At 37.3% G+C, this 22,355-nt stretch overlaps 6 protein-coding genes across 10 annotated transcripts; 3 read left to right on the top strand and 3 right to left on the bottom strand.

Annotated features, from left to right (window-relative positions):
- The first annotated feature begins 597 nt into the window (after positions 1–597).
- LOC6565006 lies at positions 598–9,015 on the top strand. 3 transcript variants are annotated; one of them, XM_032738125.2, is made up of 8 exons: positions 598–687; positions 916–1,039; positions 5,797–6,170; positions 6,386–7,008; positions 7,105–7,318; positions 7,382–7,691; positions 7,836–7,960; positions 8,037–9,015. In XM_032738125.2, exons 3-8 carry the CDS (start codon positions 5,963–5,965, stop codon positions 8,189–8,191), a joined length of 1,635 nt encoding a protein of 544 aa, XP_032594016.1. In that variant the 5' UTR covers positions 598–687; positions 916–1,039; positions 5,797–5,962; the 3' UTR covers positions 8,192–9,015. The 3 variants fall into 3 exon arrangements, with proteins under 3 accessions (XP_032594016.1, XP_032594017.1, XP_032594018.1); XM_032738126.2 differs by lacking the exon at positions 916–1,039; XM_032738127.2 differs by having other exon boundaries at positions 598–1,039; positions 6,395–7,008.
- A 395-nt stretch (positions 9,016–9,410) lies between these two features.
- LOC6565007 (protein NipSnap) lies at positions 9,411–11,777 on the top strand. 2 transcript variants are annotated; one of them, XM_001991794.3, is made up of 6 exons: positions 9,411–9,572; positions 9,994–10,088; positions 10,269–10,448; positions 10,509–10,802; positions 11,019–11,161; positions 11,241–11,777. In XM_001991794.3, exons 2-6 carry the CDS (start codon positions 10,030–10,032, stop codon positions 11,387–11,389), a joined length of 825 nt encoding a protein of 274 aa, XP_001991830.1. In that variant the 5' UTR covers positions 9,411–9,572; positions 9,994–10,029; the 3' UTR covers positions 11,390–11,777. The 2 variants fall into 2 exon arrangements, with proteins under 2 accessions (XP_001991830.1, XP_032594122.1); XM_032738231.2 differs by lacking the exon at positions 9,411–9,572 and adding an exon at positions 9,634–9,757.
- Positions 11,778–11,782: 5 nt separating this feature from the next.
- On the bottom strand, positions 11,783–13,400 carry LOC6565008 (zinc finger protein 346). The gene has a single exon (XM_001991795.3). The coding sequence runs from the start codon at positions 13,249–13,251 to the stop codon at positions 12,220–12,222; it is 1,032 nt and encodes a 343-aa protein (XP_001991831.2). The 5' UTR covers positions 13,252–13,400; the 3' UTR covers positions 11,783–12,219.
- Positions 13,401–13,740: 340 nt separating this feature from the next.
- LOC6564471 (60S ribosomal protein L30) lies at positions 13,741–14,871 on the bottom strand. The gene is made up of 4 exons (XM_001991796.3): positions 14,851–14,871; positions 14,740–14,786; positions 14,522–14,667; positions 13,741–13,983 (listed from the first exon to the last, which is right to left on the bottom strand). Exons 2-4 carry the CDS (start codon positions 14,758–14,760, stop codon positions 13,815–13,817), a joined length of 336 nt encoding a protein of 111 aa, XP_001991832.1. The 5' UTR covers positions 14,761–14,786; positions 14,851–14,871; the 3' UTR covers positions 13,741–13,814.
- A 588-nt stretch (positions 14,872–15,459) lies between these two features.
- On the top strand, positions 15,460–16,645 carry LOC6564472 (UPF0488 protein CG14286). Its single transcript, XM_001991797.2, has 3 exons — positions 15,460–15,651; positions 15,721–15,855; positions 16,273–16,645. Exons 1-3 carry the CDS (start codon positions 15,480–15,482, stop codon positions 16,590–16,592), a joined length of 627 nt encoding a protein of 208 aa, XP_001991833.1. The 5' UTR covers positions 15,460–15,479; the 3' UTR covers positions 16,593–16,645.
- Positions 16,646–17,693: 1,048 nt separating this feature from the next.
- LOC6564473 (myb protein) lies at positions 17,694–22,128 on the bottom strand. Of its 2 annotated transcripts, XM_032738106.2 has the most exons (3): positions 21,318–22,128; positions 20,037–21,248; positions 17,694–19,975 (listed from the first exon to the last, which is right to left on the bottom strand). In XM_032738106.2, exons 1-3 carry the CDS (start codon positions 21,487–21,489, stop codon positions 19,338–19,340), a joined length of 2,022 nt encoding a protein of 673 aa, XP_032593997.1. In that variant the 5' UTR covers positions 21,490–22,128; the 3' UTR covers positions 17,694–19,337. The 2 variants fall into 2 exon arrangements, with proteins under 2 accessions (XP_032593997.1, XP_032593996.1); XM_032738105.2 differs by having other exon boundaries at positions 20,037–22,128.
- Positions 22,129–22,355: the final 227 nt, after the last annotated feature.

Raw genomic sequence — 22,355 nt, 5'->3', positions numbered from 1 at the left:
CAATATTTTTTTAAATTATTTGGATTTGTTTAATACTGAACAAAAATTAGTTTGTTTCCACCAAAAAAAAATAGCTGCAAGTTATGTGCAACGAGTGTCGACATTCTAATGTAAAATAAATCAAAAAGTTGTTGCATTGTTTTGCGAGTTGCGCTTATTAGCATGCAACATTTTTGACTAAATTTTGCTTCTGTAATTCGCTCACCTAACTTTTTGGCAATGCCAAATTATGGTCAGCCAAGTGTAGTTTTTGAGTGAGAATTAATGTAAGTGAGTGGGGGAAGTGCTTTACCTTATTAGTGGGTGCTCTGCACAGAGCACAGCATCAGGTTTGGGACACAAACGCAATCCACGCTTGGGACAACTTGGGGTAACTTAGCTGGTGGTGAGCTGAGAGCGATTGCCACGCTGTGTGGGTCAGCTGGAGAGAGAGATGATGATGAGTGTGCAGCCAGAGAGAAACAGAGAGCTTTCACTCAAAGCAAGTCGAGCTGCTCGTTGGGATGATTCGCAATGTGTTGTAGTATTTTTGCCAACGACAGTTCATTACTGTTTTCAAGGATAAGCGAAGTCCACGTGCTGCCCGCACTGGCAAAACACCAAACATCAAATTCAATTCAATTGTCGTCTTTGTGTTTTATCTACATTGTCGGCTGTTGTGGTCGTCTCGTTGTCGTCAATTACTCAGTAAGAATAAGAACAAACAGAAAGTTGCCGGAATTTGTGTTTACTTGCTCAAAAGCAACTAGATGGATGAAAAAACGAAATATCCAAAAGAGTTGTAATGCACAACACCAGAACAAATCAAGTTTCGGGCGAATAATATACAAGATCTGTTTTTTTTTTTGTATTTTTTTTTTGGCTTTTTGTTGCTGTTGTTTGTTTTTGTTCTGTTTCACATGGAATGCATACAAGTGCCAGTGATATGATGGGCGAAACCCACACCAACAAAATGGATAACATAAAGTTCGCCACAACTCGCTCGTAAGCGCATTAGAGGATTTTAGGAATATGACTCACACGAACCATTTAACGCTGAGTAAGTGAAAGTTTCGCCGAGTTTGTAACAATTTTTCAAAATTAGAAAAGCTAGTTGGCGAACAACACTCCAACGACGCGGAGATTTATCCACTTGCTGCACTTGCCGCATCCGTGTGCAATTCCACTCAACGGCAGCTCATTCAACTTAAGCCCATTTCCTTTGCGACAAACTTGCGCCAGATATTTAAACTGGTGTCGCCAGCCCGGCAACTGAAGCCTATTCAATACAAAAAAAAAGTAACTTGCTTTACTCCTATATATATATATATATATATATTCCTATATCACATATATATGTATATGTATTTATAATAACTGGTTTTCATGCATACATTTTGGTTCTCGAGTCTCATGTGCCTAAATTCAGCACAGAATTTTGATTTGCATACTTAGAATGTCCTATATAACAATGAAAGGAAGAAAGCACAACGATGCCTGTTTATATTATGACCATATTGCGCTGAAAAAAAAGAAAAATGGATCAAACTAAGACACATCCTAATTGGACATGTTGAAAGTACTTTGTATAAGAACCACAGCTGTGGAATAAGGAATTATAAGGATGCTTTTGTTTCTATTGATTTTCATGAATAATAAATGGGTCATAGCATTAGAGGCACTAAAAGAGGGACGAATTATTATTCATACACGATTGACCTCACTCTCTTTCTCTCTTAATCAACCACTACTCGTTCTCTTTCTCTCCCTATCTAGTTCTCTCTCTCTCTCTCTCTATCTAATTCTCTCTCTCTCTCTTTCTTATGCAATATCGTTTTTATTGCTCTCTGTACCTTTCTCTGGCTCAATCTCTCCTGATTCCGTATATCTCCAACTCCCATTGCGGATCGTAGTCTAAGGACCTGATTTACAATCACATTTGCTTGTTGACTTGCTGTTTGTTAATTTTCTTCAATAAAACTAATCACTTAAAATAAATTAAACACAAACATAAAGTAAACAATTGCAAAATTGAAAAAAATAAATAAATGTTTGCCATGATGCTGTTAATACTCCTTGCACTCAGTTGAATTACATTTAGCTGAAAAAAAATGCTTTTAAAGGCTAATTGGGTTTTTTTACGAAGCAAAGGTACATAAAAGGAAACAAAAAATATTTAATCGAGGACATGCTACATGTATTTAAAGTCATGTATTGCCAAATATAAACAAAAACATCAAAGGAGACTCAATTTAATTTGTGGCAGCCACAGCTCCCAAAATGCTACCTTAACAAATACCTCCCAGCAAACATTGCATGAATGTTTGAATGAAATCGAATTTACATAATTACAGCAAACGAAGTAATTAATATTTTTTGGTTGCAATTCAATTGAAAATAATCAAAAAATAATTACTTTTTCATTATAAATGTTATTTTGACAGGCATAAGGAAACCAAATCAACCAAATCAGTTGCTTTCCAAAAAATGCATGCGCCTTATGCTCGACTGGCAGATACCCTATGAAAACGGCAAAGGTGTCAATTTTTTACATTTTACATTAGCTGCAGTTCATAAAAATAAATGTTATTGGAACGCAATGTGGAAAGGAGACGAGTCCTGAGCCCAATCCAACCGCAATAACTGAACATAAAATTGGGAGGAGGGGCGAAAAAGAGGGCTCTCTCAAGAGAGAAAGTGAGGAATTTGAAATTTACTTGAAGATATCTGTGTTTTTACTACAATGTTAATTGTAGAAAGGGGCATTTAGCAACCAAATCGAAAGGCTATTTCTTATTGTGGGCTATGGCCTTTGTAAAGTCTGCCATTTGGATTGTCCCAGACCGGATGAATGTACTCCAAGTTGCATTCAAAGTTTCCAAATTCAAACGAACGGACGGAAGAGATGAAAATTGCACGAAATGAGTTGCTGGGCTTGTTATCCCCTTGGGAACAGAGTATAAAAACTGTCAGTGTGACCAGAAGCTAACTTTTAGATTGCAAAATAAATGAGCCAAACGGGTCTAAAAAAGTAGAAAAAGTCTCATTTCAGCAGTTTCCGTCCCTTTTTGCAGCCTTGAAAGCGGATTTTCTAAACAATTTTAAAATCACGTTGCTCATATTTGTCATGTGGACGCTCGAAAATGACAAACAAAAATGTTGCATGCAACGGTTTCTCTGCCATTAAGCAGCCTAATGATCAAATTTCGCAAGCAAAATGTACAATTTTCATTTTTCAGCTCAATTCCGTGTACATACATCAATCTCTGCCAGGCAAAACAACATTCAATTCTATGTCGAAATCCGAAATCCAAAACGAAAAGCAAAACCGCAATCTTGTTATTCAGTTGACCGACTAGGTAAAAAAGTGTCTGTGTGCCTGGGTGTGTGTGTGTGTGTGTGTCTGGGTGTGTGTGTGTGTGTGTCAGTAGCAAGCACGTCTAAAAGGAGTCAAAAAAGTTGGCGAGTTGGGAAACTCAGTCAGCACAGTCATAATCCCAAGATGTCAACCAGCCGTCGCAGCCTGAAGAACTTTCTAATCTGAATATACGCCAAGGAGTAGAATTTGGTGTAATAAACACAGCAGGGATAGCTAAAATATGTACAGGACTTACTTTGTAATGCGTGTGAAACAAAGCAAAGCACGTTTTGCACTCAATGGGGCACAGCAGGTGCTGTACTCTATACATATATATATATACATATATATATATATATATATGTGAGTGTGTATTTATGCATGAGAGTAAAACACACACATCCAGATTCAAAGGGAGGAGTTACTAGGCGCTGCCAAGTGTTAAGAGCTAGTTAGTCAAAGTCAGGTAAGGGAAGCGAATGACGACGATGTCCTGGGCCTTTTTGCGTTTGCCTAGCGTAGCATGGCTTGAGCATGGAATTGGGATTGTGCAAATAAAAGCAAGCGCTGCAAGGACGTGACGGTTTGCAACAGGAGCGCACTTGTTGTTTTTGGAGTCTGTTGTTTTTATTCAAAAATTGCCTAGATAATAACTATGTTATTGCTGATAATGCTGAGAGTGAAGAGCGGAGAGCGGAGAGCAGAAAGAATTTCATAAAATGAAATTTTGCCATGCAAGCGTCGCCTTTATTGCTATTATTTTATGAGAATATCCTGAGAATATTCTATTCGCCTGGTCGGCGGGTCACCCTTGAATTGCAATTATAATACGCAATGGCAGCCTTAAGGCTCCATCCGTTTGTTATCATTGTTTATGTAAATAGTTTCAGGCAGGGAGCCCCCCATAAATAAATGTTGCAGTGAATAGCGAAATCAAATGTAAAAAAAAAAAAACAAGAAAAAATTATAAAAGGATACGACTGAACGCGACAACAGAACAAGCAACAACAGCAGCGGAAAAAAAAATAAGCAAAATAAAAAAGACACAAATGAGAATATCAGCAAGAACCAGAACCAGAACAGGAACAGGAACAACAACAACTTCACTAATATAATATTTATTACGGTGATTATGTCTTGAGCCAAGGGCAAACGCTAGCAACGCCCAACACACAAACACCCAAGCGCCTCAAAGACGATGGCAAAATGGAAATGGAAATGGAAGTGGAAGTAGGAGTGGAAGTGGAAGTTGAGAGAAATGTAATAAGCAAGCATGTTGTGGGGGGCAACGGGACGGGGTAAGGACATAAACTATGATGGACGAATGATGACGATGACGATGCCGATGACGATGTTGATGAAAAGACAAAAACTTATCACAAGAATCTTTCACCGTGGCCATAAACTTTAATTCATTTTATTCATCTGTACTACGCCATAATAAAAAAAATTCGCTTTTTAACGAGCTTTCTCTGCTGCTACAAATCATAACAGGTTAGAGCTTTGTGTGTGTCGTTTTTTCTTAACCAGGCAATCAAGATTCTCAATTTGATATACCCTCGAAAGTATTTTAAGGTTGTGCACGAGTCCATTGAATGATTGTGCGTCTATGTGATATGCTAAGAATCAGCTTGGAATCATTTACAATCATTTGATGAATGACGAAAAGCATTCAAAGTTCACTGGCCATGCTGGGGTGTAATTCATTTAAGTTTTCTAAACACCAAAATTATTAAAAATGTTTGTAGCCAAAGAAATGTTAGCAAATAAAAACGGATAAACAGTTTTTTTTGATTTTATAATTAAAGTTTAGATGTGTGTGCACAAACGGTGGCCACTGTCAACAAGGATATTTCATTTTGGGCTGGCTTTTCAGTCTTTGTTTATATAACCCGAACCCAAAGAAAAAGGGGAACAACAAAGTATAACGAAGTTGAGTATGAGGAATGTAACTGGCAGACGCATTTATTATCTGCTTAATTACGCAGCACCATTAGAGGGAAATTGACAATAAGAAAGAACATTTGTCTTTCGTGCGGCTCTCATCTAAGTGTGTGTCGGAGATGACTGAAGCAGTCAGTGCGTTACACACTTCACGAGAAGATTATGATACCCTTTGCAAGCGTAAAAAGTCATTTTGTTGTTGTAACCCATCAAAAAGTTTCATATAGAACATTTTGCTTACGGGCGAAAAAACATTGAGACCGTGCCGGATTGGGAAATGCCTTCTAGTCTATATACATATTTTATTTCACCGCTTGATGGGTACAAAAAAAAAACAATTTTCATACCTTTGCAACTTGTTAAATTGTTTTTAAAATTAAGCTGGGTCACAAAATGTTTTAAATTCACAAGTTTCGTTTCGATTTAAAAATTCTGTTTACTCACAGTATGGGTTCGCCCAATCCGACCTGCTTGACCTATCTAACCTTTCGTATAATTTGAATGTATAATTTCAGTAATTCAACATTCATAACTAAATAGGCTGGCAAGTTGAGAATAATTTGTGAATGTTGCTGCCTATTGCTGCTGGAAAAGTCGGGGCCAGCTAAGCTTTTAGAATAAAATGAAGATTTCTGATTACCACGGACCAGCTTATCAAAGTCACGTCATCCCGTGCAAAGGATGAGGCGTTCAAGAGTTAATAGCGCATCATTAGCATCAGCATCAGCATCAGCATCAATCGAGGCCCACACGTTCCTACTGAAACCCCATCAACAGAATATTGCGCGCCTGAACCGGAGCCCGAGCCCGAGCCTGAGCCAGAGCCAGAGCCTTATTTGGGCCCTTGCCGTTGTCTCCATAATTGCATCACAAGTGCTTTGTGTTCTTGGTAAGTAGACGATAACATGGACTATTTTTAAACATAATTCCAACAAAATGTATTGAAAACTTTGATTCAATTTGTAATCAATAATAATACTTGGGAAAACAGAATTATAATGGCATTTAGCTCATCTAATCCGGCAAAGAGCTTAAAATAGATATATGTATGTCCATGTGTATCAATTAAAGTCGATCTGTTTGTATTTCTTGTTTGCTGTCCAGGTACAACAGCAGCATCCACAACTGACTCAATATCAACGATTGGGATTAAACCGAATACCAGCACAGAGAATAATTTTTATTTTGATGAACAGTATACGACCAAATCATTATCAGTCAGTGCTGCCGATACGGCAGCCACAACATCCGACGTCTCCCCAATGCTAGACGGGATACCAACGACGACATATAAAACTCAACTGGGACACATTGGACTAGGCAGTGAAGCATCTATGAGGATAGAAGCTGAGAGCGAATGGACTGCGAATAGCACAACAGTTAAAAATGATAGCACTGCTGCTGCTGGGGTTTATTTGGCGTCCACGAGACCCGCAACGGCAACGGCAACGGCGACGGCAATGGCGACAACGACCAAGAATGTTAGGAGCACAATTAAGCAACCCATCGACTCGACACGCTCCAGGAATCACTGGAACGCTGGCAACTCCGTGGATGCCGAGCGATCCCGCACATTTCGCAGCAAGTATCATCATGAGAACCATTATGGACCCTTCTTTGAGGAGCCATCAAATCTAATTGATCCGGGCAAGACATTGGTGTCCTCAGTCCATCTATTTACGGCAGCGGTGCTTAATTGTCGCGTCGGCATGCTCAAGGATAAAACGGTATGTTCAATTACAATAAATTACAAATATCTATGACATATTCGGAAATATTCAAAATCAGCTCGAAGCTTACGTGAAATGTGTTTTAAATTATAGGTAATGTGGGTGAGGCGAACAACTGAGAAGGTCTCACTGCTCACCGTTGGCAATGTGACATATAGCGGTGATCCTCGCATTAGCGTCAAGTTTCAGTATCCAAACAATTGGCGTCTGATAATTAATCCCACTCATAGGGAAGATGCTGGCATTTATATGTGCCAGGTTTCAACGCATCCTCCGCGTGTCTTTACCACCAATCTCACCATATTGGGTAAGCAATTCATTCATTCACTGATCTGCTGGCTATGTAAAGTGTGAAATATTTGTCGTTCAGAGCCACCCTTAAGGATAATTGATGAGCATGAGCGCGATGTGGGTGACCGGTATTACAAGTCGGGCAGCACTGTGGATCTCCAATGTCAAATATCTCGGAATTTCTTTCAAAAGGAGCGCCACAACATAACGGAATCGAGTAGCTCCAACTCTAAACTAAATGATACGGCCAGCGAATTATATCTGATTAGCTATGCTAATCAAACACATAGCACATTCTCTAGCCAAGAATTGGAGAAATATTTTATTAATTTCATCACATGGGCCAAGGACGAGGAGCCTCTTCAAGCACTGACCAATAGACGTTTTAGGTATAACAAAGAAAGAAACAAACCCAATATTTACTATCGATTTGAATAATAATGGGATCTATATATATACAAATAAATATAAATACATATATATATATATATATATATATATATATATATATATATATATATATTCTTTCGCAGTGTATCCGACAAATGGCTCAACAGTCGAATTTCTATACCAGATGCCAAAATCTCAGATAGTGGAAATTATTCCTGCTCACTTGGGAGACTATTTACTGTACTTGTACATGTTCAAGTACTTACAGGTAATATCCATAGTTTTCAACACATACGTTGCCAAAGAAAAATAAAAAAGGAACTTATCTTATCAATGGATTTCAGGAGAGCTACCCGCTGCTGTCCAACACAACTTAGCACGAAGATCTGCCGGCTGCTTTCTGTTATCATGGAGTCTTATCATCATTGTGATTTGTTTTCATATTTACAGGAGCCATTCGTCGCAGTTTCATGATATTCAAATAATGATAGCGAATTAATGACAAGGAATTGTTCTTAGCATTGAATCCTGAACCGTACAACAACATACAAGTACCAGTACCATTGCATAGTATTGCATAAAACATTTCGAACAAATTCAAAAAATTTGAATGTGAATGTGTATGCTTCATGCAACTGCTAATCAGATTAACTTGTCCAACAAATATTCGTATAAATCCATTACGTATATACATACATACATACATGCAAACAGGCATACACACATAAATACATACATACATATATGTATACATAGAATTTTCTATATCAATTTACACGACTTTTATTGATATTCTTCTTACTAAAATAAAGTCGAAAACTTGTTCGTATAGTTCAAAAAATCAGTTGAAGTATTCCGAAAAGAACTTGCCCATAATTTATATAAATACTAAATACATACATATGTTATATTACAAAGAAATTTCAGAAATTTCTAGAAACAAAGTGGAAAATCAAATAAAATTTGTTAATATGTTTGGTTATGAGTGTAAGTACAAGTTTAACTATCACTTACATGAGTTCGGGACATTTAATTGTGTGTTTTGGCAATTATTATGTTTGTAAATATTGTAAAATGATAGACGATAGGGTTTTACCCTATCTGAAATGTAGCCCCTTACACATACATAAATATTCTAAATCCTCATTCTGCTAGCCCAATTGTATAGTTAATCTATTAAATTGAAATTGATTTGTATACATCACTTAGTTAATGGTAATCTATGCGGGTGGATGAAGGAGGAACTAACATCCACCAATATTGTTAAATTGCTATAATTGTGTATTGTCATGTTCATCCATGCTATATTATGACTAAATCAAAATACATACTTTCAAATATAAGATAAATACAAATTTGTTTTCTTAATCGTATGTATCAAGCTACACACTGGCAAAATGTTTGCTTGCAATTATCGTGTTCATCGCTACAATTAATTTCCTCAACAAGCTTTTGCGTATATAACGGATTTTCTTAATTTGATTTGTGTGTGGTTTTCAGTCGATGACACCCCCGAATTGGAAATTATTATTAAAATAATAATGTATACCATGAATAACAAACTTTTGGGCTGCGATAGTTTTCATTCAATTGTAAGTATAATAAAATTGCATTCATAGCGAATAACATTTGAGCTATTCTTGCAAGCTCGGCAAGATATCAGGTGCATAACAAAGGGTTGCTTCCGAACTATCGATTGTGGTCAATCATTTTGTCGCAGAGTAGCAATCCAACAATCGATATTTATACAGCATATCGCATATTTATTTATAGCACGAATTTATTATTTTCTTTTTGTTTAAATACATAACAACATCAACATTGCATTTCAAATAAATAAAAGCTTAGTTGGAAAAAAAAAAGACTGCAACGCATTAAAAGTAGGTCTACAAGTTGTCGTAGCAGAAGACAACTGTGTCTTAAATATTTTTTGTATTGACCAGTGATAAGACGAACGCACATATACACATATGGATGTATTTCTTCATACATATGTACATATTATACTAAGGAATAGTATTTGAATGCAGCTTCCAATAAAATTATAAAAATAGAACATTTTTAGGTATACAAGTTTATAGAACTGCAAAGTTACTCCAATTGTGGGTGGGCCGTATATAAACGACAACATTTACAATCGATGGGGAGATATTATTCCTTGTGCCACTTGTTTGTCTGACTCTGACTTCACCTTGACTAAAGTGCAAGGGGACAATGCAAAAAAAAAAACATACAATTAAAAACAAAAATCGACTGGAATGATAACAGTAGCACAAATAACATGCAAATAATTTCCCACAGCTACCCTCCCAAGCATCGTGAATTGTCGAAGCGAAAATGTTAAAACTACGTAACATCTTGTCTGTGGGCAATATCACCGGCCCTATCACTTTCCGGTAAGTTGAAATTCTAATGCGAAGGCGATGTATATATATATATATATATGAGCGCGATAAGACCATTAATTGGAAAATGAACTTTAGGAATCATTTCAATTATATCTTATTTGACTGTCATATCTTATTTATTTACTCTATACTTAGTTAACCTTCCTTATTGTATTTGTGTACATTCAGATCAGTTTCAACAACCTCAAGCTGCAAGGAATCAGAATCATGGTTTTCAAAGTTACTGGTGCGAAAAATCGAGCCTACCAAGGAGTCGCACAGCCGAATGCTGAGCGATAAGGAAATTATATATGCCCTGCATACACATAACGTGCGCCCTGATTCGATGGGCAACTATCTAAATAACTAGTGAGTGACTTATCAGATCAGATAAGTTTTCAATTAAATTAATGAATTTTCAATGTTTAGCAAAAATACTGTGGGACTAATTAATGAAAAGAAGACGAGCCTGTCGTGCAATTTGGTTGCATCATGGACTGTCCAAGTGGGCGATATGGATCAGTGTTTGCATTTATGGAAATACACGGGAGGCTTCGAGAAGATTGATCAGGCCAAAGAGGATCTGTGGAACGATCCCGAGTATCTTAAACTAATGAGCGAGCGTTCCAAATTTCTACGCTCACGTCACCTGCAATACTTGTTGGCCTTCAGCTATTGGCCTCAAATCGCGAGCCGATCTGGCAAAAACATCTACGAAATGCGGCAAGCTAAAAATTTCAATTAATTCGATATAGTAACAGTCGCTCGAAAATTACAGTCTTCTGATATTCAAAATCGTGTTTTTTGAGAATGTTTATTAATCTTTAATTGGCTTAAAGAAATTTCCAAACATTATTTATCCGAGACTTTTTAATTTTTGAAGCGACCACTACTTTAGTTCGACAATTTTGTAATTATAACAATGATATTTGTGAACAGATCGTACCGACTAACCCCAGGCACCATGATCGAATGGGGAAACAACTGGGCACGTGCCATAAACTTCCGCAAGCACAACAATGAAGCCTTCGCTGGATTTTTCTCACAGATTGGTCGACTTTATAATGTCCATCACATTTGGTGTAAGTGATAGCTGCGAAGCATTCTCAATTTTACCATCTAAATAGCACATCACATTGATTATGGTTCGTTATTGTTCAGGTTACAAGTCGCTGCAGGATCGCAAAGAGACCAGAGAGGCAGCTTGGCGCTCACCCGGCTGGGACGAGTGCGTTGCGTACACTGTGCCGCTGATTCGCGAAATGCATTGCCGCGTCCTGGCGCCCACCGAGTTCTCGCCCTCACAGTAATATGACGAAAAGCAATTACATATGTATAATTATTCATTCGGCGGACCGGTTTTGTGTCTAACAATTTGATTAGAAATGCTGTGAAAAATGGAGTAGCGCTATAATGATATCCCCTTACCCCCCTCCTTATTTCCTACTGAAAACTTGTAAATAATGCCAGCATTCAAATGCTATCATTTTAGCTCTTACTTCTAAAGATAAAAGTGCATTTTTTAGTCAAACACTTACATGACTCCTAAAAGATTTGAACTACGTGTATTGTGGATTAGCATAGACAAAAAAAAACACTAATTTTGAAATCAAAATAATCAGAAAAGATTAAGAAAAAAATAAAATAAAAAAAAAAGTTTTATGTTATGTACGAGTAATAAAATGTGAATGAAATGCATTTACTCAATTTTGGTTAACGTATTTTATTATAGTCAAGCATTTCTTATACAAATGTATTTTGTATACCCTTGCAGAGGGTATTCAATTGTCGCGAATTTTGTAACGCCCTAATGGAGACGTCTGTGACCTCATAAAGTCTATATATTCTTGATCAGCATCACTAGTCGAGTCGATATAGCTATGGTCGTCGGCCTATCCATTTCAATCCCTCAGTTATTAAGCTATCTTGAGGAAGCTTGGAATATATCCGTGCTTTTGCTGCAGGCGGTACATATATCGGAGTCGGCCGAATGGGAAGACGACATCATACAGCTTCCATAGAAAGGATCAGTCGAAAATTGAGTTTTTGTGTGAAAAACTTGTTTGTTTGCAGGTGGCCTCCGGTCTGCAAGGGTATGTAAACTTCGTTGTGCCTAAGATATCTGTTCATTTTCGGTATATTAGTGAACAATCGCATCTGCATTCTGACGCACAGTCTTCAGATGCCTCTTGCCCTGAAGATGCTGTTGTAATATGAATATGTGATTCATAGCCTTATTGCACAGTTTGCAATAGTACGAGCCGGAAGGTGTTCGATACATGGATAGTTCCCCATCAACATCAGTGACAACAGGTGCTGCTGTACTTAATGTGTGCTCGGGCGCGCCACACAGAGCAGGCGTTGTTGCATCATCCTCCAGGTTCTGTTTGCGTAGATTCTTTTGGTGCTTTGCACCGTCCAAATGCATTTTAATTTGCGATGCGGATGTGACGCTAATCTTGCATATTTTACATGTAAGACTTTCGTCTAGAGCGGGCGTCTTAGCTTCCAGCTGCTGGTCTCCATTACAATTGCTTTCAACTATATCTGATGCCATGTACTGCAGATCTGTAACAACCGCCGCTTTGACGAATAGTTCTCCAATGCCAAATCGACCGTCGTCGGCGACAACCTCCGCTTTTGTGCCAGTGCGCACCCAATTACCTTCAGCATTGTAGAATCCAGCACCGGACGGCCTGGAGCGTCTCTGCTCCACCAATTGATGCTTGCGCCCCGCGTAGTGCTGGCGGGCATGGGTCATCGATGTGAGGGCCAGGTCGCATAGATTACAGTGGAATGCATTTGGACCAGTTGGGCCCTGTTTCACCAGACGCTTAACTGGTGGCGTCTGCAAGCCCACCTCTGTGTAATTTTTCGCCAGCCAGGCACTAATATGACGATCGTGTGCTTTGGATTCATAGTGGTCCTTTGCGCTTTTCATGGAGGTCATCTGTGCCTTGCATAATTGACAGGACAGGGGCAGTATCAATTTGTTCAGCTCTTCCGGATAGCTTTCGTCTCGGCCTTGAAACATAACAAAACTGTTGGCCTCGGGCGGATCGCTGATTTTCCTTTTAAGATTTCGCTGCGATGAAATTGTGGGAATTTCCTTAATATCCTGCATCATTTCAATTGTATCTTTCCCGGGTGGTAAAAAGCGATTCGAGCTCATTGTCGACTCTCGCGCATCAACACTCAAGCGCTAAATTGCAATACGAACAGCCTCACAGACTCCGGGGTTCTGCTGTCGGTGTGTTTGCTATCATATGATAACCACATAAATATTCAGAAGGCATTTGTCCAGAACATGAAACGCAAGGCAACTTTAAATCTATTTAAAACAGAGCTAGTGATGTGCACAACTTGATTGTGCTTCACAGCGCAGACTCCAAAGTTATCGCCACTTAGTCCATCCCTTAATATTCGATGCGGTGCATTTGTGCATTTATACGAGCTCCTCACAGAATTATGTGTGTTAGCCAATTGTTTAACCGACTTTTACATTTTGAAATAAGTATTCAATTCACACAAACATATCCGCTTTAATGCCGGCGTAAGCACATATTGTACCCACGCAACTAGTAGAATTACTAGAACTTTAGATTAACCTTATCAAAATATCTCTCGCACGCATTAAACCTGGAATAATAAGTCTTCAAACTCCATGCATACAATTTCAAAGGGTTTTTATTAAAAATGTCCGATTTACAAAATTATATATATCCTTTTCATTGTTTAATTGTCGGGCAAAGAGCGGATGATGTCCGAATCTCCAGGATCGGTAATGGACATCGTGCACACACGGAAGTATTTGCCACAAGCGGTGCCCAGCTCAATATTGGTGCCACTGTAGTGCTGAACTTCAGTTTTGGCCAACATGGCATAGTACTCAATCTCCGACTTCCTGCAATTGTCACAAGACCAAATTGTTAAATACCATTCACAGTGTTTGAGAATGTCCTCTTAATCTCTATAGTTAGTATTGACAACATTCAGAAAGAGTCTCTAGTAATAAAATTCGTCAGGGCTATCGGAATTACAAAAATCATCATATATGTTGTGCATAGCTTCAAATTGAGATAATTGGTGAAATCTAATGAGACGAAGTCCTTACCCCAAGCATCCATGTACAGAATGTCGTTACTGGAACCATTTGGAGCCATGCGAATCAGAGCAATCTGAAATTATATCGCTCTTGCTTTCTTGCGCATATGTGCTGTTACTGCTGGTTGAGACAATACTACTCCATAGTTTCCATCAATATTATTCGATTTTGGAATCATATTTCTCAGTCCGCATTAAAGAAGACTCCATATGGTTCCAACAACAACAACAACTCTACAACAGCCTAAAATTGCTGTTCATACTTGGGCGTAATGGAAATCTACTTCTCAGTAATATTTTCTTTCAATTCCACAATAGCGAAACGTTTTCGCTCTCACCTCAAAGCAGGCGTGTTGCTGGCGATGAGCACCAGTTTGGCCTTGCCATGACGCAGGGTCTTCAGCGTTTGCTTGTAACCCAGGCAATATTTGCCGGATTTCATAACCAGCGCCAAACGCGCATTGGTGCTCTCCAAGGCCTTTTTCTGCAATTAAAACACAAACCGTTTTTGTTAATGATCTACTTTTTTCGCACTCGATCTATGGTTAGCACTTACCTGTTTCTTTACGGCAACCATATTGAACGTTTAAGTCACAAAAACAACTATATGTAACGAGAATAACAATATTAGCCAAATCAAAAATTTGAGCGAGAGCAATCGACCTACCTTTGTCAGTCGACGATGTTAAAAAGGCAGATATGTAAGTAAAACGGAAACACGATGCTCTTGCCAGGGCCGGCAAAAACTTTTCAGTACTAGTATCGTAGCCCTAAAGTCAATAACACACGGAGCGACTTTGCATGACAGAGGTGCATTTATATATTTATCAGCAATATATTGTTTATTTTGAATATTTATTTAGATTAGTAGTTAAAATATGTATGATACAGAACGATATATGTTCGACTTGCAGAAATATATTGTCACTTACATCAATGGTTGTTGTACAAATATTATATAATTCTTACTTACATTCAATCAATAAAAATTAAATAATTAAATGAAACAACCCGTTTATGAAATTGTAAAAACATGAGAAACAAAAAAAACGAAAACATATAGGCAGAATTGAATTAGATCAAAATATACAATTACGTTAAAAAAAATCGGTTAAATTGTATGGCATTGCATGAATTTGTGTCATACAACATAAGCCCTGACGTCATCAAAATGGCGACTTCACGAAGGCGTTAGAATATACATCGCATATACCCATATACATACATGTATATGCAAGCATGGTATGTGTCAATGTATATGTATTTTAAATAGTCGCACATGAAGTGAGTATAAACATGCATCGCAGGAAGACTGCAAAATCGGTCAGCAACCCACCGCCAATTGAATCGGTGCCCAAGAAACCCGCATTCGATGGAGAAAGCGACATACAATTTGAGCTGGAACTCTATTGGTGCGTTCATCAGCTCCAAACCGCTTTAAACACCGGCAAATTGAGCCAAAAAATTGGTAAACTAAATTAAACCTCAACTTATATTTGCATATATGTATGTATATACAACACATTTATACTCACAGCGGAAAATGCGGCCAAAAACTTAAAAACATTAACGAGCCAAACAGCACCTCTCATAAAAAAGCGTCAGGTTATGAAAATTGCCCTGGGCGATTACCGGTCTAAAATGCAACAGGAAGAAAAGAAGCTGCTGCTGGGTAAGAAACCGCCGCCAACTGATTAATTTAACTATTACCCATGTGCAGCGCGAAGAAAATTTATAAGACAAAATCTGTTTTACTTATGGGTCAACAAATTACCTAAGAATAGTACTAATAATTATGGCGTAAGCTTAAGTGATATTAAGCTTGTAAGTAAAATATACATGCATGTATTGTGTGAGTAAGGTAATAGTATTTATAAGGAATATGTTGTTGCCAACAGAATCAATACATATGTATATATGTAAATTATATTTACGTTATCCGATAGTGTGCCTTCTTCATCACTTGATCTCTTTCTAATACGTGCTAGAAAGAGATAGAACGATGATGGACTTATATGGAATATATTTATTTCACTGCATGTTTTCCGGAGTAAATTAATGTATTCTTTTTTTTATTATTTATTTGTAGCTTCGAAACAAATCAAATTTACGCCCGCGACTGATGCAAATAAAGAGTCCAGGTTCGTCAAAAAATCAGCCCTACTAACTTCCGGAAAGGATTTTCGTTTTGACTTTGCTGTGCCCACTGATAACGCTACTGATTCCGATGTAACTCCATCAATTGCCCAACCAGCGACATCAGCTGTGTGTGAATCTGAGGTCTCCTCGCTGACAACAAGCCGGCTTACAAACGATGGAACCCAGTTCAAATTTAACTTTGCTATTGATAATGCACCCGACGATATCAATTTCAAGGATTTAGCGATAGCGCAAACAATTGTTAAATAGCTAGTCCCAAAAACACATACAAAATAAATAATAATGTAGTTAGTATTCTTATACAAAACATTGTTTTATCTTTGAAATCGCTTGCACCCAAAGACTAACCTGATCTTAATCTTTAAAATGACATTACTGCAAACTAAATTCTACACCAGGGAAAAAAGATTGCAGTAAGTAAATATACAGATTTGGATATGGATTCATCGGCATGCATTTATGGTCACTTAAGGATTTTACTAAACTCCAGCCTGACTGCATAGATACTTTAAATATTCATAATAATCTAGTCAAAAAGGATAGAGGCAATGTTTTTGCCAAGATGACATTGAGGTCTTACTCATCTTAAAAATTCATTCATTCAAATCTACGTAGTAAGACTAAGTCAAATTAATTTGTTGTATCAAAGAGGTAGTAGTAATTCTCTATATATTATCTAGCTTATTTGTTCGCCAGTTCGCTGCTGGTAAACTTTGATCGTATCGCTCTCTTCCATGTCGTATCGTTTTCATTGATCTCACTTGCAATGATAGGCCCACTGAATGAGTTCGCGTACAATATCAAAAAAAAATCACGATAACATCAATATATTTTTTCTTTTGACATTTTTTTGTTAGTTTGACTCCAACGTTGTCAGAGATAAGTGTTTGGCACAAAGAATGCCACTAAATGGAACTGGTCCCTGAGCTGAGTTTATCTTGCAACCATTCAAATATTACAGTTCAGCTACTTTTGCGTCAAGTTATCTTCGAATTGAAAAACTTAGCTCCGGTTTTGGAACTAGCATTTTGTTTTTCAATTATTTAGCCGGTAAATGTACACATTTCGTAATTTTTTGATAACTTATATTTCGGCCGATAGCTCCTATTTTGGATAGTTATGTGATGCGTTCGGTTTTATCATATGAAAATGTGTCGGAAAAAATACAGATTTATTTTATATATTCACTTATTTATTTAAAGTTGCATTAATAGCTTAAGACTGTGGAGTATAAAAGGGGTATAAAAACAATGCTTCACAATACATTACTCATGTCATATTTTATAAATGGTACACAAATTACAAATTTAAACTAGAACATAATATCATTGTATACATATATACATTAATATATAGCTATGTTGTACAGGCATTATAGATAAATCAATTTTATTGTGTTTTTGTGTTAGGTAATACGGATTTCTCTTTATCTATTTTCTATATAAGAGCAAATCTTTCGCACGAGCAGCTTAATGATATAATTATTCTATCCGGCATATGAATATATATATTTAATGCGGTCGGTAACATTTTCTTCATTGCGACACACACCTTACGACAAATTATATGATCTCTGCAGGTATTTTGTAAATATAAATTGTAAAATTGCATATGTAATTTTCTGAGAATCTTTTCGTTTTAATCATAGCTTGTAGATTGATGATGCAAGTAGATTGCAAATAATGTTTCTTGAGAATCCAATTCATTTAGCCATTTCAGCTCTTTTCTATATATAATAGATTTAGCCGAAATCTAAAGATCCGATTTTAACAGCATGCGATATTTATCTGATCAGTCGTTAAAAACAAATAGCTCAAACATAATTCAAATACAGGAAAGAACAATTTTTTTAGGCACGCCGCAGATTGCATACTGTAGTAGACCGGATTATACATGCCGAAATCCACATTTTTGTCCCCAATTCACAATATTATGTGGTTGTACGTTTTACACACATTTGATATTTTTGTTTTCTGTTTTACGACAGACTTCCAGCTGAATATGCCACATTTAAATACATAATATGTTACAATGGTATAATTATGAATATTAAAACACAAGCAATTAATAATGACAATATGTAAACATCGAAAGACGCGATTGACATAAATTAACAAAATTAAAAAAGGATAGTAGTAGTAGTGGAATACGTTCATTAAAAATAACCGCCGTTTACCACGATTTTCCGGGGAAGATTCGATTAAAAAACCCTCCATTCGTTGTTTTACAAAGTAGAACACTTTTCTTGAGATTAAATATTTTTAAAGAGTTTTAGCTTTTCACATGTGCAGTTTTTTTTTTCTTTTGGAATTGTGTTAAGCAGATGAGATAATATTGCATTATTTTACTCAACAAACTCTTAATAAACTAGGTCAAGACAACAGACAAAAACATAACATAAGTAAAACAAATAGGTAAACAAAAAAAAAAAAGAACAAAGAATCGATGGGTAAAAGATCCATGAAATCGAAGAAAATCTGAAAGAGGCCCTGACAATATTGAGAATTAGCATTTTATGAAGCAACACTTCTATTATTTTGACCGCTTCTACATAATATTTTGCATGGTTCATACAATTCTTAAGCATACTTTACATATTAGTGCTGCTAATACTGGTGGGTTTTAAAGCGGTAAAGCGATGCACTAGGTTTAGCGGTTAGACTAAGAAGAGCTTTTATTCAATGTATACTTAAGTTGGGGTATCGAGCGCAGTATCGATATTTTCTGTTATTACCATTAGTAATCGGAATGTTGTATTGATCTTTTACATATTTTCAACATACATACTTTCATTCAACTTTTTCTTTATGTCTGGGCCCATAACCTGTTGGGTTTTAAAGCGGCAAAGTGATCCACTAGGTTTGGCGGTTAGACTGTTATTAACATTAGTAATCGGAATATTGTATTGATCTTTTACATATTTTCAACAAATACATATTTCCAAAATATATTTTTTATACAATTTTTATTGTTTTTCAAACGGTTAAGTGAAAATTAATTTTGTTTCTCAAAATTTAGGGACCGCGGCATCAAGTCGAAATTCTGAAGACATGCATGTGCCGCCTCCTCCATAAAAATTTGATCTTTGGTTTTGCCGCAAGCAACTTGAGCCCACTTTGGGTCCAACAGATTATGGCTGGATATACCACGAATCTTTTGACCGTACGGCCTATTTTCTTTTTTGCCCTCGTCGAACAGCAAATCCTCTTCACTGCATAATGTATCCTTCATTATGTTGCTTGGGGAGAAAGGTGTTAGCGATTGTCCTGAATTCAGAAATTTGCTTGGTGTCTCTGTTTCAAACGGTTGCATTTTTTTTCCAGATTGCAAAATGTTTACGTTCCAACTGGGAAGCAATGATTTCTTGGCCCGCTTTGGTGCAGGCGAATGCAAACTTATGTTTGCAAGAGTATTTGAATACTCCGCGTCTGACAGGTCATCGCGATCATTGTCACCACCACCTTTGCTGAAATTGGCCTCGAGTTCATTCTTCTGCTCCTCGTTGATGATTTGAGCTATATCCTCAGCCATACTCGTAGGACTCGACGATATGAAAGACCGACCGCCTCGCTTTCTACCAACTTCTTCGAGGGCATTTTTAAATGGAGTTGGAGTACGTGGTACAACTAAACCTGTGTTGGAGAATACAAATTAAGAAAGCTGTGCGTGATAAGCAAGGGAAGCGGCACTTACTCTTGTGTGGCGTTTCAATTGATGACGTTTCCGATTCCTTTTTAACTATCATTCCGACGCGGTTATAAACTTTGACGACTGGCGTGCTTGCCCGTAAATTCATATCTTCAAATGTTGTGAAGCATGGCGATTTTAAGAATTGACTTGGCGAGAAGGGTAGCGCTTTAATTGGTGTAATAACTGGGGATTCTGGCAGCTTTGTACTTGTTTCGCATTTCGATACATCCGTACTGCTATTAAGACTATTCGATACATCAGGAATGTGTGTGCGGGATCGCTTAAGTATGTTAGGCGTCGACCTACTAAGCTTAAGTTCAGGATATTGCGAAAGAGGTTGTCCTGGCATTGATATACATTTCGCCGACCCACTCCCACTTTGTGCATCAAAATCTGCGAAGCGAGTCGCTGTTTTGTATGTTTCGCTGCTCAATTCTTTTGTAATTTTGTTAGCGATCATCTGGCTGCCAGACGATTCCTTACAATTCGATTCTTGTGTTTCCATCTTTTCTGGTTTATTTGAATTGATAACATTTCCATTTAATGGTGCCAATTTGCAATTAGCAATTTGTGGCAACTTGCCGCTACCACCGGTTTTGATTAATTCGATCAGACGAGTGCGTGAGCTCTTCAAATCACCACCAGCTACCGTACCAACTGATCTACGTTCAACATCGTATTTACGGCGCATTGTTGAATTCCAGTGGTTTTTGATTGAATTGTCTGTGCGTCCAGGCAGTAGTTTTGCTATTTTAGCCCATTGGTTTCCAAGCATAATGTGAGCATTATAAATTATTTTGTCCTCTTCCTCGGTCCAAGCCGTTTTTTTAATCACTGGGTTAAGGTGATTATGCCAACGTTCACGGCACTGTTTCCCAATTCGTCCATTTAAATACCGAGCAATCAATGTCCACTTCTTTGGGCCAAAATTTTTGACCAATTCAATAACTTTGTCATCTTCGTCGCGTGTCCAAGGCCCCTTAATAAGCTCAGGGTTCAATACTTTTGCCCAACGCTGTTGTACTTGCTGCTCGAGTCGCTCCTTGAAGTTTGGCCCAATAATATCCCAGCGTTCACCATGTTTCTCAACTAGCGCCTTTAGTAAAACGTCCTCTGATTTTGACCAGCGCTTTCCAAAACCATAGTTCGGATGCCCGGTTACCGTTTTGCCGTAATTCTGATTGTGTAGTGGAACCGCTTGGCCGCTTTCTCCACCTAGTTTGCCCAATTGTAATTTGTTTAATGAACTTTGTGAACCAATAGTGCCGTTTTTGTTTGTAGAACCTTTGGTGGTCGCCTGGGATTGATAGTTGACTGAACTACCTGCTTCATCATCGAGGGTGCCGCCATCTTCGCTATCATGATCAGAATATTCAGACGCTTCAGATTCTTCAGACATTTTGTCAAATTCCATGTCGGAATTCTCTTCAGCAAAATCGGTGCCAGTATTTGCCATGTTTACAATTTCTTACGCTGCAGATGTATTTTCTTCTTTGGATTGTTTTCGTGGCGAACAGTAATGAAAAACTTCTGGATTCAGTTTTCCCGGTTGTAAATAGTAATAAACGCTTCCGCTGCAATATAAGCACTTTGCATTACTCTGTGGATGCCGATAAAGTGAATAATGCGCACAAATGTCGCTAAACGAATTGTTTTGAATTTGTCCGTTACATCCAAGACACTGCGTAAAGTTTATTAAATGCTGATCAGTACGCAATAATGGGTGCGTTGCATCTCTTTCGGATCGGTCGATATCAATTCGTTCTTCTGAATGTATATTGCACGTACTTTTTGAATACAAATCGTTACAACGCTGCTGATTTAAATGCAAATGCTGATCCATTTAAACAATTATACGCATGCACTCTTCTATATATCTTCGCATGCATGAAAATGAACATGTGCCTTTACGTACGACAATTGTATATTATTTTCGTTTATTAACAAATCATTTGACCTTTATTTTAATTAGTACATGCATATGTGCATTATTCCCGGACAGCGAGTACATATATCCATAACAAATGGCATAATCCAAGTATCCTTTTAATTAATTTAATGGCAAAACACACATTGTTACATTTTCTATTATAAACCGATTTGAAGATTTCAACAAATATTCGCCAACTAATAAATGATTGCTTCGAGTACAAAAAATGTGTTTTGATAAATTATTGTACAATTGTTTCGCCATTACCGAACGGCGTCGATTGCTATATTTAATCGAATAACCGCATTCCATTCCATTCTATTCCAATATTTCTTCGAACAATTTGAAACATGGAATTAGAACAAGAACCACTTTTAAGAATTTATTCTAAT

This window comes from Drosophila grimshawi, unplaced genomic scaffold (assembly GCF_018153295.1).
Source record: "Drosophila grimshawi isolate 15287-2541.00 unplaced genomic scaffold, ASM1815329v1 contig_848, whole genome shotgun sequence".
Taxonomy (NCBI): Eukaryota; Metazoa; Arthropoda; class Insecta; order Diptera; family Drosophilidae; genus Drosophila; species Drosophila grimshawi.
The sequence above is the reverse complement of the archived record's forward strand: the minus strand, read 5'-3'. Positions and strand labels throughout refer to the sequence as shown.